We start from the raw sequence: 16,616 nt of genomic DNA, 5'->3' as shown, positions 1-16,616 counted from the left end.
ACATTTGTTTCAGACGTTTCATTTTTTAACAGTATAATTAGTAGTTCCATTAAAATAAGCTCTAATGTATATGATCAGCCATCATTTTGTATTTCCAGCTTCTGCCATGATCTCATCTAAACAAGCAGTTTGTCCATCTCTTGTTTTTACTTTAACCTGTGATTAAACTTAAAGACAACTGGAATAAACGATTTCTCTTTCCCTGACCCCTGGCAGAAGCAAGTCAAGGATAACAGTTAAGGTACTTAGCAGTAGAGCAAAGTACTTGTAGATAAAGGAGAGCTAGGGACAGCTAACTCCTTGCAGTCTCGGTGGTGGCGGCTGCAGAAGTATGTAATGCTAATGCCCCTGATGGCCACTTGGTGTCACCAGGCCACCACTTGGAGGGATCAGTGGGATGCATATAGGTTAGATGAATGACAAATAATATGTAGGAAATAAAATCTAAATATCCCTGCCTCAGAATATATAAAACATAGTCTGAATAGTTTTGTCATTTATTATATAAACCTGTGACTATTTATTATTGGCAGTGCTTTTTTATTTTGCAATAAACCCTTTCAGCAAAAATAAGCTAAAAAAAACCCCCTAAATTTGGTGAAACATTCAAAAGAATCATAAATAAAGAGAACTCAGTGAATTTTGTTTGTAAAAATATTTGAAGGTATTGTAGTACCAGTGAAAATATTTGGACTGAAATATTTACAGAGTTCAATAAGAAAAAAAAACAGAACTGAGAATAACCTCCATTTAGCAGAATTTGTTCCCAGCTTACCAAACATCACCCTCAGAATCATAGTATTTTCTTAATATAAACATTATAGTCTTAAATATTATAGAAAAGAGTCAATTGAAGGTATCAATAGCTTCAAATTTATTAACCATAAAATACAACAGTTGCAGGCAGTTTTATGAAAAAATTAAAACTACATTGAAAAAAGGAAAATTTTCAGTTAAATACCAGTGATATGGAATTAGAGACAGATATAGCTAACAAATTGATTAAAATATTTAGATATGTACTAAGAATAATTGTTCTTCTTATACTGCTCTTTAATATTCAGATGTTCAATTTAAAGAAACCTGTAAAATGCTCTTTAGTGTACTTGCATATGTGTTTTAATAAAGCATTTTATTTTTTAATATTTTTTATAGAACTCTTTTTCATGTTCCTCAATATAATAAAAGCAATTTGTCAATCAATAAAGAATAATTCCAAATTATATAATTTTAATGATTTTTTTAAGCTACCTCTTTCACTTTCAGAAGTGTCCTAGATTGGATGATGATAATATGATTACCCTACCTCTGCTCTGTTTCCTCCCTCTTCCATCACCAAAGCTAGTCAGCCTTGAGGACAAGTTCTTACCTTTCTTACTACTGAGAGTTATTCCCATATTCTTGTTCATAGATCTGGGGAAGTTTCATCAGTCTAGGAAATGCAGAAATAAGGATAATGTAGTAGTCATTAAGCTGAATTTATTTAACTTAAAGACTTTTTTAAATTCTGAAGTTAAATCCCTTCTACTGTTTTGAGCATCTTAATGAAATTATGTGATAATATAGGATAGACTTCCTTCCTTCTGTCCTTCCTTTCCACCTTTTTTCCTTTTAATGTCATTACTTGGTCTCATAAAAAGTTGGTTACCTTAATGAGTCCCCAGAATTTGTTCTGAAATTTTATTGGCATATAAATACAAATACTTGGGAAATACTACATTAGAACACAGACGTCTGAATTGACCATACCCTGGCTAGTATCTAGGTTTCTAACCTCCGGCCACCTTCACACCCCAGTCATTTCAAACCATATCTGGTCTTAGGATGATCCTCACATCTGCTTCCTATTGGCATGCATAATATAGAATAAAACTTTTGTCAAGTTGATTGATACTTTAGTTTAATACAAGTAAAGAGGGAAATTTTAGAGAAAGAAAATGCTGTTGTGTGGCTCAATCTGCAAGGTGACTAAGGCTCCTGAAAGGCGAAAGAGGAAAAACACGGGGCAAGCAAATAGACTTAATATAAACAAGGTTTGATCTGTGTCCAAGATAACGTTATAGATTCCAATCCTTTGCTCCCCTTATCTTCCTGAGGTTATTTGCCTATACCGCTGTCAGCCACTCCCCTGTAATATACTCCCTCCCATAGACCACTTGATTAGTTGCAGACTTCATTAACCTTTTCTTGGTCCCTTGACACTATGGACATGCATCAGTTATGGTCTAAGCTGCATAAGCTTAACACATGTTGTTTAGATGCTTTTTCAGAACCTGTACCTTAATACTGCCACAAGAATCAGCGCCACTGTCATCGTCAGAGTCAGTCTTTTGGAGGATTAGATATGTATTTGTAGAGGAGTAGAAGAGGGACATACTTCACATCCCCACTTTTTTTTTTTTAATAAATTTATTTATTTATTTTTTGCTGCGTTGGGTCTTTGTTGCTGTGCACGGGCTCTCTCTAGTCGCGGTGAGCAGGGGCTACTCTTCTTTGCGGTGCGCAGGCTTCTCATTGCGGTGGCTTCTCTTGTTGTGGAGCACCAGCTCGAGGTATGCGGGCTCAGTAGTTGTGGCTCACAGGCTCTAGAACGCAGGCTCAGTAGTTGTGGCACATGGGCTTAGTTGCTCCATGGCATGTGGGATCTTCCTGGACCAGGGCTCGAACCCGTGTCCCCTGCATTGGCAGTCGGATTCTTAACCACTGTGCCACCAGGGAAGTCCCCCCACTCTTTTAAATTTACATTTTATATGATTTGAAACCACTTTTTGCTAAGGTGAATGAGTCTGCCTCTTAAATTTTCTGACATGCAAATGACCCAGACTTACTATTAGTCTAAGAGCAGCCTTAATAAACAACTAATCTTATTTATTGCCAGAAGGAATTTTATAAAATCATAGTCAACTCTTCCAGCTTCTCATTTGCTTCACAGATAATAATCCCTTTCTACAAGTCAGCTGATATAGCTGGCTTGCTATTTAGCTATTCATTTTGCAACTAGTAGTTATTTTTGAGGATACATTGCTTAAAAGTTTTACATTTATTGATGCTTTACTAAATTTCATTTATGACCAAAGTCAGCATTACTTTATACCTGCTCTCGTTTTTTTCAAGCCAAATCACTGGGGCCATGCAGTTTGAGATGTACTTGATCTGCAGAAAATGAGGACGAGCTTGACAGTGTGGTCCTTGATATCTCAATCACATTTCAGCTAATACAAACCAGAAAGGTTTTATGGCCCAACTCTAGAAAGGGCATACGTAATACCAGCCTCACTCCTTATTTATATTATTTTTTCTATCTTAATTTTCCCTATGTTAATTTTCCCTTTTCTTCAGTTTGTCATCTGTTTTGTTTTGAGGTCTTTTTGTTTGTTTGTTTGGTCAGTTGGTTTTTTAGGGGGTTTTTTAGCTTTTGTTTTTGATGCTGTGTTTGTCTCTTAAATTCCCTTAAATTATCTTTTGGAACAGGTTTCGTTATTAAGTAATTCACTGACTATTTTCCATATGATATCCCTCACTTAGTAGAAATATTTAGGATCTTTCTTCTCAATTTCTTCTCAATTTCAGTGAGATACATTTAGGTACATTTTGCTTTGTTACCATTATATGTAACTAACAGATATTTGGGGTGTATCGTGTGGGATCTTCTATCCAAATGTTCATTGCTTTTCTGTTTGTGGTTTATCTTTAAGTGAATTTTGGTATTCTGCAATTTTTCTCATTCATTTTATAATTTTTAATATTTGTTATATCCTAAACAACCGAAGCAGAGTAATGTCATGTTGAAAAGCATGGGTTACAGAACTAGACCACCTAATTCTATTGCTGGCTTACTAGCTGTGAGACTTTGCAAGTTACTTAACCTCTTTGTATCTTAGTTTCCTCACCTATAATATGGAAATAATAGTCATACTACTTCACAGGGATATTATGCAGATTAGATGAGTTAATGTCTGTAAAGCACTTAGACCAGTGCCTGGTACCCAGTAAGTGCTTATAAACAGCGTCACCCAAGTATAGTGCTACACTGACAAGCCTACCTGAAAATCATTATTTCAGGAATGGTAATAGTTAATGCATTAAAATATTATCAAGAAGTCCATACAATTGCTGACATGTCATGCTCTTAATTTAAGAGAGCCTTCTGCAAAATATTTGAGACAGTGTTGAGGAAATAAAAAGCAGGAGCATTTTAAGTTTGTTAAAATTGTCATATAATCAGGTAGAAAGGGAAAATGAATGCTCATCACTGCATAATGTTTTCCTGTAATTGTGATATTCTCAGTGCATCCTCTCACTTTATTTCTATGGGAAAAGTGTTTGATGCACATTCTTGAATTAACAAGGTCTTTAGGAAATATAAAATACATTTAACTTATATTTTTGCTATATAACTGAAAGGTCCTTGAAAGTATGGACCCTGTTGCTAATCCTGGGCAATAGAACTCTGTGGCAACTGTGGGGATAGTTGAGGATAGTAAGGGTATAGAGCTAAGTCTTGTTAAGAGGGTACTGACGACAGACCAATAAAGTAAAGACCCCAGTAAGAAATGGAGATCAGATCAAGAGTAGAAGTGGAGAGATAGCTTTGACCTAATGTGAAGGGACAGTGATTCTTCTGAAAATAGAAGAGGTGAGAAAAGTTTGTAAATAACATTGAAAGAGTTCAGTTTCGTGCTGAGATACATAGTTGAGGTCGGGTTGGGGAAGGTCCTTAGAAAGTGGTGAAGATCTCTGATAATCACTGTAGAAAACAGGATATAGGTTCTTAACCAGGGATAACTTCCTGAAAGGATTCCTGAGCAATGCTGATGGCTGAGTTAAGGTTGGATATAACTAAATTTATAAACATGCCAGTCTGAGTACCATTTGATTTCTATAGTTCAGGTCTATGAGAAGATACTTATTTGATTGATTAAAATTGGGGAATTTTAGTGCAGGGGAAGTAAAAGGAAGATATGAATGGGAAAAAAGATCAGGCCATGAAGACAGTGGTGGATCAGGAGAAACGGGAAATCATTATGAGGAAGACCAGATGTTGTAGAAGAAAGAGAACTGGAGAGATGAAAGATAGATATAGTGGCCAGAGACGGAAACATGAAAGTTTAAGATTTCAAAGATGAAATAGTGGAATTCTAAGTGATAAGTTCCAAGATATGTCTTTGAACATGGGTTACTAAAAACAGAATGGAAGAGGAGAGTTCAGGAAAAGTTGAAGTTAGGTTTTCTTGAACATGAAAGTCATTGTGCTGATGGGCAAGAGCTGGGAAAAACACTGTGAACATGATGCCGAAGTTCTCAAGAAATGAGGACTGAGCATGACAGCAGTGAGAAGGGGTAGAGGGTGGTATGTTCCTATGGCATGATCTCAAGAAAGAAGAAACAGGAAGGACAGTGGTAATGGAAGCAGCCTTGTGGGGTCTGGAGACTGCCGCAGGGGAGAATGGGAAGCCTCTGCTCCCAGTGGCTGCTAGAAAAACTGTCCTGAGGAAGACCAGGTTTCATTTAAAGAAAGCACATGAACAGGTGTGCTGTGAAAAGGTTGAGGATATAGGGGAATTTATACTAGAGAAAAGGTTCTAGTGAGCACAGTGGAAAGAATTGAGACGGAACGGAGATCATCAGTTAAAGAAAGAGTCAAGAAATGGAAACACAGCTGTGTGAGAACATGAGCCAAAATGAGGAAGTGGGCTGCCGGGGCTTGGTTTTTGTTTAGGGCCTGAAGATCAGGCATGATTGGATTTACTGGGAGCCCTGAATCCATCATTTATGAGGAGATACTGTTGAGACCAGGAGACTCTTCGCTATTAAGTCATGCTCTTCAGGGTAGCCTTGCCTTTTAGTAGGAACTTAGAAGGTAACAATTTCCCTTCCCCACTGGTGAGAATGATCCTTTAGTGCAGGGGACCCCAGCCCCAGCCCCACCCCCCGCTGGGCTGCACAGCAGGAGGCGAGTGGCTGGCAAGAGCAAAGCTTCATCTGCCGCTCCCCATCACTCCCCATTGCTCACATTACCGCCTGAACCATCCCCTCCCCACCCTCCGCCCTGTCCGAGGAAGAACTGTCTTCCACGAAACCAGTCCCTGGTGCCAAAAAGGTTGGGGACCGCTGCCTTAGTGTCTTATCTCCTCTGGAGTGTCTGGCATGTATTGGGTTGGCCAAAAGTTCATTCAGTTTTTTTCCGTTAGGATGACTGTAGTAGCACTTAGTTGTCTTTAATTTCATTCAAAACAAGTTTGTTAGATTGTATGTGACAGCTGTTATATCGGCATGCATTTTAAAAAAGGCTTATCAAGGGACTTCCCTGGTGGAGCAGTGGTTAAGAATCCACCTGCCAATGCAGGGGACACGGGTTCGAGCCCTGGTCCGGGAAGATCCCACATGTCTTGAAGCAACTAAGCCCGTGTGCCACAACTGCTGAGCCTGTGCTCTAGAGCCCACGAGCCACAACTACTGAGCCCACGTGCCACAACTACTGACGCCCACGTGCCTAGAGCCTATGTTCCGCAACAAGAGAAGCCACCGCAGTGAGAAGCCCGCGCACCACAACGAAGAGTAGCCCCCACTCGCCACAACTAGAGAAAGCCAGCATGCAGCAACGAAGACCCAACGCAGCCACAAAAAAAAAAAAAAAAGCCTGTCAAAACTGGTGAATTTTTGTGTACCCATTTCAATATTGAAGATGGAAGAAAAAAAGCAACATTTTTGGTATATTATGCTTTATTATTTCAAGAGGGGTAAAAACGCAACTGCAACGCAAGAAAAAGATTTGTGCGGTGTATGGAGAAGGTGCTGTAACTGATCAAACGTGTCAAAAGTAGTCTGAGAAGTTTCGTGCTGGAGATTTCTCGCTGGATGATGCTCCATGGTCGGGTAGACCAGTTGAAGTTGATAGCGATCAAATCGAGACATTCATTGAGAACAGTCAGCATTATACCACGCAGGAGATAGCAGTCATATTCAAAATATCCAAATCAAGCGTTGAAAATCATTTGCACCAACTTGGTTATGTTAATCGCCTTGATGTTTAGGTTCCATGTAAGTTAAGCGGAAAAAAACCTTCTTGATGATATTTCCGCATGCAATTCTCTATTTAAACATAATGAAAACGTTCTGTTTTTAAAACAAATTGTAACGGGTGATGAAAAGTGGATACTGTACAATAATGTGGAATGGAAGAGATCGTGGGGCAAGTGAAATGAACTACCTCCAACCACACCAGAGGCTGGTCTTCATCCAGAGAAGGTTATGTGTACGTGGCGGTATTGGAAGGGAGTCCTCTGAGTTTCTTCCAGAAAATCAAACGATTAATTCCAAGAAGTACTGCTCCCAGTTAGACCAACTGAAAGCGACACTTGACGAAAAGCCTCCAGAATTAGCCAACAGAAAACACATCATCTTCCATCAGGATAACCAAGGCTGCATGTTTCTTTGACAACCAGGCAAAAACCGTTACAGCTTGGCTGGGAAGTTCTGATTCGTCCACCGTATTCACCAGACATTGCACCTTCGGATTTCCATTTATTTCGGTCTTTACAAAATTCTCTTAATGGAAAAAATTTCAATTCCCTGGAAGACTGTGAAAGGCACCTGGAACAGTTCTTTGCTCAAAAAGATAAAAAGTTTTGGGAAGATGGAATTATGAAGTTGCCTGAAAGTGGCAGAAGGTAGTGGAACAAAAGGGTGAATATGTTGTTCAATAAAGTTCGTGGTGAAAATGAAAAATGTATCTTTTATTTTTACTTAAAAACCGAAGGCACATTTTGGCCAACCCAGTATTTATTGAAATCTATTGCTCCAGGTTATCCCTTGCCAGTTCTTTTCTACCTTTTTGGAAGACTGAGTCTTTCAACATCGTTTACATATTTTTAAAATATTGCCTTATTGTTAGAGTATCCTGGCTTTGCCTCATTGTGTGCCCTCGTCAAGTTACTCAGTTGCATTCTGCTTCAATTTCCTTAACCTATAAATGATGCCTACTTCAATTATTGTGAGGATTAAGTGAGTTAACACTTGTAAAACACTGGATAGTGCCCTGTATATACTCTGCACTATATCATTATTATTTTTTAAAACATATAGTGATCATACTTATAATAATAACTATTGAGTGCTGCCAATCATATTTGGTACTTTAAATTTGTCTAATTTGATTCTCTCAACAGTGCTATGAGGTTGATTATTTTAACCTTTTTACAGAAGGAAACAGACTCACAGAAGAGCAGTAAATTGCCTTGCTAATAAATATTGAAGCTGTTATTAAAACTTACATCTTTTGATACCAAAATCCATTTTCTTTCCACTGTGCAACTTGTTACAAATCACAATCATTATCATTACCTGTATATGCGTATTAGCTGTTAATAAATTTCCTTAACTGCATAGCACCATAAAGTAATGAAAAGACCCCCAAAAGTTCTCACAGTCTTATTCCCCTCTTTTGTAACTGAACATCTGTAGTCTCTTTCCTGGTCTCCACACATGCTTGAATACAGTGCTCTAAGCCCCAGTCATGACCTGTCTTTTCAGATTTCATGGATATGAGTGAGAATGCCATCCACCAAGTATCTGTATTAATGTCTGGGTTAATCTTTAATAACAACAAAAAATCAGAAAAAAAGGAAGTAAAACCAGCAATAAAAGTGGTAGCCTTTATTAGCTTGAGAGGTTAAATGCCAGCCTGAAATAAAAACCCCATGTTTGAGGAACACGTTGATCAAGCCTGTGTTTTACAGACAATTCTTTTGTATACGGTGGGCATTCCTTATGGGTTGAGTATGGAGAGTGGGTCAATTTACACAAGGACATTTCAGAGCGAATCTTGTAAATTAGTTAAGTGTTATATGTATTCTAAAATTTATAAATGAAAAGCAGCCACCTGGGTAATAAAACGAATTAGTAGATAGTGCTCATTATGTTATCAGAGGAAGGTAAGAACAAAGAGACTTGTTTTACATCAGATATCTATTTCTCCATGTATATTTTGATGAGCTTTTGAGTTGGTTCATAAGGGAGTCCTAAAATGGTCAAATCGAAGGCAGAATCAGTAGAAATCATTTAATCATTTACTGTATCCCAAACACTGCCGCAGGAACGCTTGGTTGTTTTTTTCCCCCTTTCCGCGGGTCACTGCGGGTCACGTGATACGCATCACGTGACTCGGTCAAAGGATCTTTTCCTCTCACAGCTTCGCAAAAAAAAAAAAAAAAAAAACAGAAAGAAGCCGCGGTCGTTCTCCAATTAAAGCTGTTAACGTGTACTACGCTGTTTCCTTGTTGGATTTTCTTCTCTGCTGCTACTGTAAAAACAAAATGAGTGGTAAGATTTGCTGACTGATTTTAAACATTCTGCTTTTATTTTAAAATGTAGAAAGTATTGTATTAATCTGAAGTCATGCCATGTGTTTTTTCAATAGATGCCAGATCTACCGCTGTAAAAATATTTTAAATTGTGGCCATGTAGTTATAAAAAGATTAGACTTTACTTAGAGTTGAGCTGATTTTATATTCCACAGAATATATTTTATATTCCAGAGGCTTTTCTTTACTAGGCTTTTCTTTTTACAACTAAAATCTGTAAATTGGCATCAGATTATTTGGAAGCCATTGTGAAAGCTTGCTTAAAAAGGGAATGTGTGGCACGTCAGCAGCCCGTTGCATTTTAAGAATTTAAACCCAGACAAATTTCTAGTTTCGTTTTTTTTAAATGTTAATGTATACTAATAAAGAAAAAATAAAAAAGTTTAAATTATACTAGGTGAAATATCGTCCTTATTAAATCATTGATGCCACTTTTTAAGAAATTGAGGCTTCTCAAATTTCTTGATAATTGGTGAATAGAGTTGTTTACTCTTATGCACGATTTTGGAAAAGGAAATATGCCCTTAAAAATCAATAGCTGTGTGATTTGGGGTAGATTTTGCTCCAATTATATAATTAAGGAGTTACTAGGTGTATCTACAGTTATACAGATATAGCCACTCTCCTGCCAGATGTGCATTTAATGGTACAATCAGTAACAGATGTAGCTTCTTCATTGGGACAAAATCTCCCTCACTGACCTTAATCGGGGTTTAGGAGTTACTAAATTAAAAAGTATTGTTGGAACTAAGGAGGTAATCAAACTTTTGCATCATTAAGTAAGCAAGATTTTAGAGTTTTGCTACTATATACAGGAAGAGCAACAGAAGTGGTGCTGTAAATATTGTAGTTCTAAACATGAATACTTATATTTATTATGTTTATACAATGGGAGTTTTATGTGTTCAGTGTTGCATGTTACTTCACACCAGTATTTTAGATATTAAATAATGATATACATGAATTGTCTTTTTTTTTTTTAATCTAACCTTGTACCATTTCTGTCTCAGGGTAAGAAAATTCACTTGCTAAAGTGAAATGATTACTTCATAGGGATATGAGTTAATCATTATTCCTGGACTGCAACTAGTAATGGATTTACTGCTGGTCTATTTTAGATTGGGTTTGTTTTGTTCTCTTTTCAGTATCACACTTAAATATAATTAAAGAATAAAGTAGAATTTTATACTACTAAGTTATAAAAGATTTTAGCAGCTTTCAAAGTATAAAATGGTTTGAATTATAACTACTTAGTATTTATGTATTCATATTTTTAGTAAAAGAAGAGCAACCCAAAGCAGTTCTGTAGTCTTACAACTTTAAATGTAATCAGTAATAACTTATTTTTTACCCTGAAGGCTAAAAATCAAACAAAAGCTTGTTCTGGTGACTTGAAGTAGGGATTAAATTTGACCACATACGCAAGGAACCACAGTCTCTGGCATATATAGTAGAAGCTCAACAGAATAATTTCCTTTATTAAGATTATAGATGTGATTTTCAGTGAATTCTCTTTCTGGTCCTCAGCTAAATTTCACATGTTCTGAATAATATCTAAGCCAGCTCTCAGAAAGCTAGTTTTATATAAATTAGCTAATAGAAGTAAACGAGCGTTACTTTAAAACTGCTGTCATTTTCTCTTGAGTCCAGTGTATAGAAATTAAAAGGTGAGTTTCGGATGAAGCCTTTCTTGCCTAGAGATATAGAGCACCTCACAAGTTTTATTTAGTGAATTTATAGGTAATGTTGCTTATATGTAGAAAAATTTTGTTCTTCCTTCTGTCCTGTTTTTCAAGGATATGATGATAAAGAAGGCCTTAATTTTCCTTAGAAGCATCAGAGCATAGTTCTTAAGGCTCAAATTGTATCAGTTGCCAAATTGCATATTTTAGTGTTTACTAAATACATAGTAGAGAGATATCCTCAGAAATGAAACTCCTTGGTTTTGAATCCTAGTTCTACCACTAGGGCTGTATTAACCTTTCTGCTTCAATTTCTGCATCTGGAAATGGGAGTAATAATATTTACCTAATAGAATGATTATGAGGAGAAAAAAATACATAAAAGGCCTGGCACATAGTAAGTTAGTATTAGGTATTTTAAGATGATATTCTGAACAACTTCATGTATTTGGTGGGCTTGTTTTAGATCGGAAAAGTATTGTTGAAAAGTTATTTTATAGTCATATATAGTATAACTTGGTAGTCTGCTCACAATACACATCACTCCTTACTTCCTCTTAACGACTTGAGTCTTTTCCCTACTTTCTTCCTTCTACTACCTGCCTCTTCTTTCTTTCCTTTCCTCCTCCCACATTCTTCCACCCCTTTCCTTCCCCTCCCCTTCACTCCCTCCCTTCCAGCCCTTTTCACTTTCCTCCTGTCTTCTCTCTTATCTTCCTATTACCTCTCCTCCTTTGCCTCGTCCTCCCTCCCCTCCTGCCTTTATCCTCTCCCCCTCCTCCCTCCCTTCTCCCTCTTCTCTCTTCACCCTTTCCTTACCACTATTTAGTACTTACCCACCTGCATCCTCCTTTTTCCTACATTCTCTTTTTTCTTTCCTTCCCCCACCTCTCACCTTCCTTCCTCTACCTTCACCAGCCTTCACCACTACTTTGTTGTTTGGTCCTCACCCCTCCCCCTTCCGTAGAAAGAGGAGAGTGGCTGTAATCTGATTTGCTGTAACCTCCATGCTCTTCATTCTGTTTTTCTGAAATATGTATAATGCTACCAGTGAAATTTGTTTCTTTTCTGTCCTGTGATTTAGCTTTTCCTCCTTGGTTTCTTTTATGAGTGGGATCCATTATATGTACTCTGCAGGTTGAAATCTACATATAAAAGGAACTCTTCCTTCATTACATTCTTCATCAGACTCTTGGGTACCTTTATTTCCCTAGAAATGAGTAAAGCTCTCTGAGAAGGTTTCATTTCAACTTATTAAAAACTAGTGGGTGAGGGGACAGTGCAGTCTAAAGTTACAGGGGAAAAAAAGGATCTGAGGGTAAGATATTCTTTTTTAAAGTCATGTAAAGCAAGTAAGATTTTAGTTCCTAGAAAGAATAAAACACACCTTCCAAGAGTGCCTGGTTAGAGAAGGGAAATGAGATAATATTTTTGAAAGTTGTTTGGAAAGGATATCACTATAAAAACGAAAGGAAATGAAGAATAAGACAAGCTGAGTTTTTTTTTAAAGAACTTTTCAGTGTAAGAAACGAAAAAATTTTCTTTGGGTAAATATGCATGTATAGCATTTCTCTAACTTTGTTCTCAAGCCCCCACAGACATGACTTAAACGTTCACAAGAGGTTTTTAACCCTAACAAAGCAAATCCCAAATTTCTAACTATTCTTCCTCTTACTGCTTTTCCCTCTTGACTTTTGATTTTTGCCTTTTGTATTTTTCATTGATTTTATATGCAAAGTTTAGTTTGAGTTTCCTCTAGGTCAGTGTTTCTTAACTTGCACAATTATAAGAATCACCTTGGATATTTGTAAAGTAAATATGCTGATTCAAGACCCCCATTTACTGTAAGCATACTAAACAGCGATCTGTAGGAGAACCTGGAAATCTGTGGGGGGTTTTTTTGTTTTTTGTTTTTTCGGGGGTTTTTGGCCATGCCGCACACAAGTGGGAACCTAGCTCCCTGATCAGGGATCAGACCCACGCCCCTGCAGTGGAAGCGTGAGTCCTAACCACTGGACTGCCAGGGAAGTCCCTGTGTGTTTTAAAAAGCCCCCCAGGTGACTGTTATGATCACTAGGCAAGTCTGAGAAACAACTATAGGTAAAGAGCAATCAGTGCACTTTATAAGTTAAACTTTTCTGTTTTTTAACATCTAAATTTCTTTTCATAGTAATACAGTCACTATTAGTTTGAGTGTTTAGATGAAGAATTCAAAACGTAATTCAGATTGTTTTCAGTTTTAGCTTGCTAAGTAATCCTGGATTAATACATCATTTCTGTGACCCATGCAGGTCCTGCTCAGGTTCCAATGATGTCCCCAAATGGTTCTGTGCCTCCTATTTATGTGCCTCCTGGATATGCCCCACAGGTATGTTTTATGTAATTTTCCTTTTTATACCTATATAATAGTGATCGTAATGTTACTGTTTAATTCAGACAAAAAGTACCATTTAAGTGCTGAAGCTTACCCAGTACAGTATATCTTTGGTAAATCTATTTCAAATATTTTAGTACATTTAGTATACTTGTAAAGGAGGAAAAATTAAGTTAGCAGCACTCATCATTTGTCTTTGGGTGTTGAATTATAATACAGAATTAATTTTAGAGTTTTATCTCCTTGGGTATGTAAGTAATATCTTAAGATTTAAAGGTACCTAAACTAACTTTTTAAAATTAATCATTTGCTTAAAAGTAATCCAAGACGGTACTTTCAATTTTATTCTTACAGTCATTCACAGACACCCATAATAATTGTATGGCACACTGTGGTCAATAGACGAGAATTTAGACCTATAGACCTGCAGCCATAAGGGCTAAGGGGATCAATATCACCACACACCTGTAGCCCTTTCCTACATACCAGTTGGAAAGCTCTGACTTAAAGAAAAAAATGATAGCTAACTTATTTGCACAGGCAAACTTAATTAAACTGTAGTATCTGTAGGTGTTCAATATCTGCTACTGAGATTCTATGTAGTCGGCACTCATTGCTTCAAAACCTTTTTGGAAATAGCCAGTTTCTTACCTGGCACTGAATTTATACTTGAAATTTTCTTCAGACCCTCTCTTACTTCCTCTCTGATTATGCCAGAATATTGGTGGGATATTGTGGTGGACTCACTGCCCTCTCTGTGAAGCCTACCGCTATATGAATGAGAGCAAAAGAGGACCACGATGCTGGGGAGAATGGAAGCAGTATGAGAATTAGAGTCAAAAAGCTGGATCCATGTCATTCTTAAAACCCTCACTAGCTGCGTGGCCTGGGACAAATCAATTTACTTGAGCCTCAGTGTCCTCACTGTAAGATGAGATGATAACATATTAGAAAATGCTTCGTAAGCTTGAGTAATCTGCTCACTTTCTACTTTTGTTTAGCACACTGACTCCTTAGCCTGCATTCTGCCTTTATTACCCTACTAAATCTATTCCCTGGTATATACCAAACCAAAGGCCTTTTTCCAGCCTGATCCTCTTTGACCTCTAAACATTTGACCCTATTCATATGATTTATCCCAGATTATCCCCGATTTCCTTGAAGTAATGCTATCCTGATTCTTCCTACTTCTCTGGTTGTTCCTTCTCAGACCTTTCTCCACCTAAAGAGGATACCCGGTCTTTTCTCTCTAGCACAGTTCACTTTAACAAATGTGTTGAATGGTACCACGTGTCAAGCTCTACATTGGGTGCCAGTGACATAAAGATGATTAAGACATTCTTTGAAGGCAATTATAGCACATCCTCTTCTCTCAGCTAACAGTACCTTTTATTTTTACGGCAAATTTCTACCCCTCTCCTTTCACTCAATCATAACCTTCTAGAATTAGCTTTCCTTGAACCTTTTCAGGTGCCTCTCCTTTGGGGTTCTCATGGCACATTATGTATATCCTTCTTTTAATGAATTTTTCACACTGTTGAGTTAATAAATTCTCTTTCCTGAGAAGATTATGAATTTGTACAGTTCCTGTATTCAACAGTGTTCAACAGATATGTATTGAGTGCTCATATATGTCAGGTGCTCTTTTAGGTGCTTGAATAAAAAGAGGCAAGGACCTCCATACTTCTGTAGTTTACATTCTTGTGGGGAAAAGGAAACAATAAGCATAATAAATGGATAAATTATATATTAGGTGGTGAGTACTAGAAAGAAAATAGAGCTAGTTACATTTTAAAATAGGGTGATCAGACTAGGTATCATTGGAAAGGTGACTTTGAACCAGGTCTTGAAGGACAGTTGGGAGTTAGCAATGCATCTGTTCGTGGAAAGAGGATTCTGGGAACAGAAACAGCCAATGCAAATGGCCTAAGATGAGAACATGCCTGAACAAGGAGGCCATCGTGGCTGGACTGAGTCCCTTAAGGCAGAATAATAGTAAGCAATGAGGTCAGAGAGATAATGGGACTAGATCATATAGGATTCATATTCATTGTTATTTCCTCGATGCTGAGTACAATGCCTGTCCTATATTAAGGGCTCAATAAATATTAGTAAATCAATCAAATAATCATCCAAGTTGAGGTTCTATATCTTTTTTTTTTAAAGATTTTTTTTTGATATGGACCGTTTTCAAAGTCTTTATTGAATTTGTTACAATATTGCTTCTATTTTATGCTTTGGTTTTTTGGCCCCGAGGCATGTGGGAACTTAGCTCCCCAACCAGGGATCGAACCTGCACCCCCTGCATTGAAAGGTGAAGTCTTAACCACTGGACTGCCAGGGAAGTCCCGAGGTTCTATATCTTTAGGCCAAGAGCGACTGAAATAATCTTCCTATATTACTTATTTGATTTTTTTCACTTCTGTGCTTATTATTTGGTTTGCCCACGCAATGAAGTCTGGATTTCTTGATATATAAGGCCTTAACACAGTTCTCTTCTAGTTTGTCTTCGTACCCTTCTCTTGATACATCTAATCACATAATCTGTTTTTGCAGCCAAACATGACTATTCACATGCTCACTTGATGTTTTTCTTTCTCCATGCTTTTGTTAATGCTGTTATTTGGGGAATGTTATTCATTCCCTCATTTCTGCCTTTTGAAATTCTACCCATCCTTGAGAACCTAGATCGAGTTATTTGTACCATTCTTTGGTTATATGTTATATACCACCTGGTATTATAACTGTGTATATATATATATTCTTCTTATATGGGATTTTAAGTTTCTTGAGCATAGGGAGGTACCTTTTAATTATTATTTTTGTTCTGTGGTAACTCAAATATAGTAGGTGTTTCATAAATATTTGTCAAATAAGTGAATGAACTTTAACAATAACCTTACTGGAAGGATTATGTGAGGCTAATTATTAATTAACAATTAATCAACCTTAGTTTAAGATTATCTCTAGGAAATGTATCATTTTAAGCACACAGTGGTAATCCAAGGACAAAAATCTAGTTTCATCATTGAAATAATTTAAGTACCCACTATGGATTCTAACATTTTAACATCACTGTTGAAGTACATCCCCCATTGCTTGACATACGCAATTTCTGATGTTAGAAAATACTTATAAAGAGCCAAGTTTTAGGCACAACTAAGAGCTTGATAATTGTCCAAAACTTGGCACATAAGC

General features: G+C 37.1%; 1 protein-coding gene across 4 annotated transcripts in view; it reads left to right on the top strand.

The window, feature by feature from the left end:
- FNDC3A (fibronectin type III domain containing 3A) overlaps positions 1-16,616 on the top strand; it is a 162,873-nt gene that overhangs the window by 85,245 nt on the left and 61,012 nt on the right. For all 4 annotated transcript variants that reach the window (XR_009536732.1, XM_060129009.1, XM_060129010.1 and 1 more), the window contains one exon: positions 13,336-13,412. Coding sequence is in view for 3 of the 4 variants with exons in the window: in XM_060129010.1 (XP_059984993.1) it covers positions 13,336-13,412 (77 nt within the window). In the remaining variant the exon portion in view is untranslated. The remainder of the gene's footprint in view (positions 1-13,335; positions 13,413-16,616) is intronic.

The sequence above is a fragment of the Lagenorhynchus albirostris genome, chromosome 18 (genome assembly GCF_949774975.1).
Source record: "Lagenorhynchus albirostris chromosome 18, mLagAlb1.1, whole genome shotgun sequence".
Classification (NCBI taxonomy): domain Eukaryota; kingdom Metazoa; phylum Chordata; class Mammalia; order Artiodactyla; family Delphinidae; genus Lagenorhynchus; species Lagenorhynchus albirostris.
The sequence above is the reverse complement of the archived record's forward strand: the minus strand, read 5'-3'. Positions and strand labels throughout refer to the sequence as shown.